This window comes from Chiloscyllium plagiosum, chromosome 7 (genome assembly GCF_004010195.1).
Source record: "Chiloscyllium plagiosum isolate BGI_BamShark_2017 chromosome 7, ASM401019v2, whole genome shotgun sequence".
NCBI classification, from domain to species: Eukaryota; Metazoa; Chordata; class Chondrichthyes; order Orectolobiformes; family Hemiscylliidae; genus Chiloscyllium; species Chiloscyllium plagiosum.
In genome coordinates, this window is record NC_057716.1 from 37,249,547 (window position 1) to 37,251,566 (window position 2,020).

The 2,020-nt window shown below is 54.9% G+C and overlaps 1 protein-coding gene across 1 annotated transcript in view; it reads right to left on the reverse strand.

Moving 5' to 3' along the window:
* Positions 1-1,404, reverse strand: part of LOC122551480 (protein FAM171B) — a 79,716-nt gene extending 78,312 nt beyond the window's left edge. The window contains exon 1 of the mRNA XM_043693447.1: positions 1,046-1,404. Coding sequence (XP_043549382.1) covers positions 1,046-1,205 — 160 coding nt within the window. The 5' untranslated portion in view covers positions 1,206-1,404. The remainder of the gene's footprint in view (positions 1-1,045) is intronic.
* Positions 1,405-2,020: the final 616 nt, after the last annotated feature.

Sequence of the window (2,020 nt, forward strand, 5' to 3'; positions counted from 1 at the left end):
AACAACAACCTCCTCCATCACCGGGACCATCACTAACAACAACCTCCTCCATCACGGGGACCATCACCAACAACAACCTCCTCCATCACGGGGACCATCACCAACAACAACCTCCTCCATCACGGGGACCATCACCAACAACAACCTCCTCCATCACGGGGACCATCACCAACAACAACCTCCTCCATCACGGGGACCATCACCAACAACAACCTCCTCCATCACGGGGACCATCACCAACAACAACCTCCTCCATCACGGGGACCATCACCAACAACAACCTCCTCCATCACGGGGACCATCACCAACAACAACCTCCTCCATCACGGGGACCATCACCAACAACAACCTCCTCCATCACGGGGACCATCACCAACAACAACCTCCTCCATCACGGGGACCATCACCAACAACAACCTCCTCCATCACGGGGACCATCACCAACAACAACCTCCTCCATCACGGGGACCATCACCAACAACAACCTCCTCCATCACGGGGACCATCACCAACAACAACCTCCTCCATCACGGGGACCATCACCAACAACAACCTCCTCCATCACGGGGACCATCACCAACAACAACCTCCTCCATCACGGGGACCATCACCAACAACAACCTCCTCCATCACGGGGACCATCACCAACAACAACCTCCTCCATCACGGGGACCATCACCAACAACAACCTCCTCCATCACCGGGACCATCACTAACAACAACCTCCTCCATCACGGGGACCATCACCAACAACAACCTCCTCCATCACAGGGACCATCACCAACGACAACCTCCTCCATCACCGGGACCATCACCAACAACAACCTCCTCCATCACCAGGACCATCACCAACAACAACCTCCTCCATCACCGTGACCATCACTAACAACAACCTCCTCCATCACCGGGACCATCACCAACAACAACCTCCTCCATCACCAGGACCATCACCGGGACCATCTTCTCTCCCTCTCACTCTCCCTCCCCCGCGGTCCGGGACCGGGAGCGGGGCCGGCGCTCTCCCCGGGAGCGGGGCAGTCCTTACCTGGTCTGTCTGCGGGCGGCTGCCTGCCGTGCGCTGTCCCGGGGCCTGCCTCCGCCGTGAGGCCGCCGCTGGAAAGCAGGATGCAGAGGGCGGCCGCCAGGTGAGGCAGCGTCGCGGGCATGGCGGCAGGCCGCAGCTCCCGGGCACGGCCGGCGGGCATCACGGGGGAGGCAGCGGGAGCTGCGGCTCCCTGCTCCTCTCCATCAGTGTGTCGGTGTGTGGGTGTGTTTGTGGGTGAGTGGGTGGGGTGTATGTGTGTGTGTGTGTGATGATGATGGTGTACACAGCTCCCTGATCCCACTCCTCTCTGCGATAACACACACACACACTGGCTGCGGCACCAGCTCGCGCCCCCCAGCGTCACCGCCCAGTACTACAGCAGCAACTCTCCCAAAACAAACCCCATCCTGACCAGGCAGAGTGTGTGAGTGGGACACAGGGGGGTGACAGGCTCAGTGCCAGAGACCATACCTGCTTCCAAACACCCTTCACACAACCCAGCACCAGCTTTTTCATCTTTGGATTTCAGCTACTGCTGCATTGAACAAACTTGTTCTCCACTAACTCCTTCCCTGTCTCTTTTTGCCAAGCACACAAAGTCCTCTATGATCTTCCAAACCCACATCATTCCGTTGCCAAGTTGCCCACTTCAACATTGTTGACAGATCAGTTCATCTCTTCTCCACACCTCAGCATTTCTTTGTGAAACACTCCACCCTGTAGTGTTCACAATTGGCGAAACCAACACCTTCCTCTCTAGTTTCTCATCTTTGATTCTCTGTAAACATCAGCTCATCTAAACCTCTGCTGCCCTATTTTAATTGACTCTGATACGTTGATTTTAAATGATCATATTTTTAAAATCACTACATGCCGTTATTCTTTCTAATCTCAGTATAATCAACTACTAGGCAGATTTCCATATCTTTGAACCCTCCCATTCTGGTTTCTTGCATATCAATTATTGTGTCATCA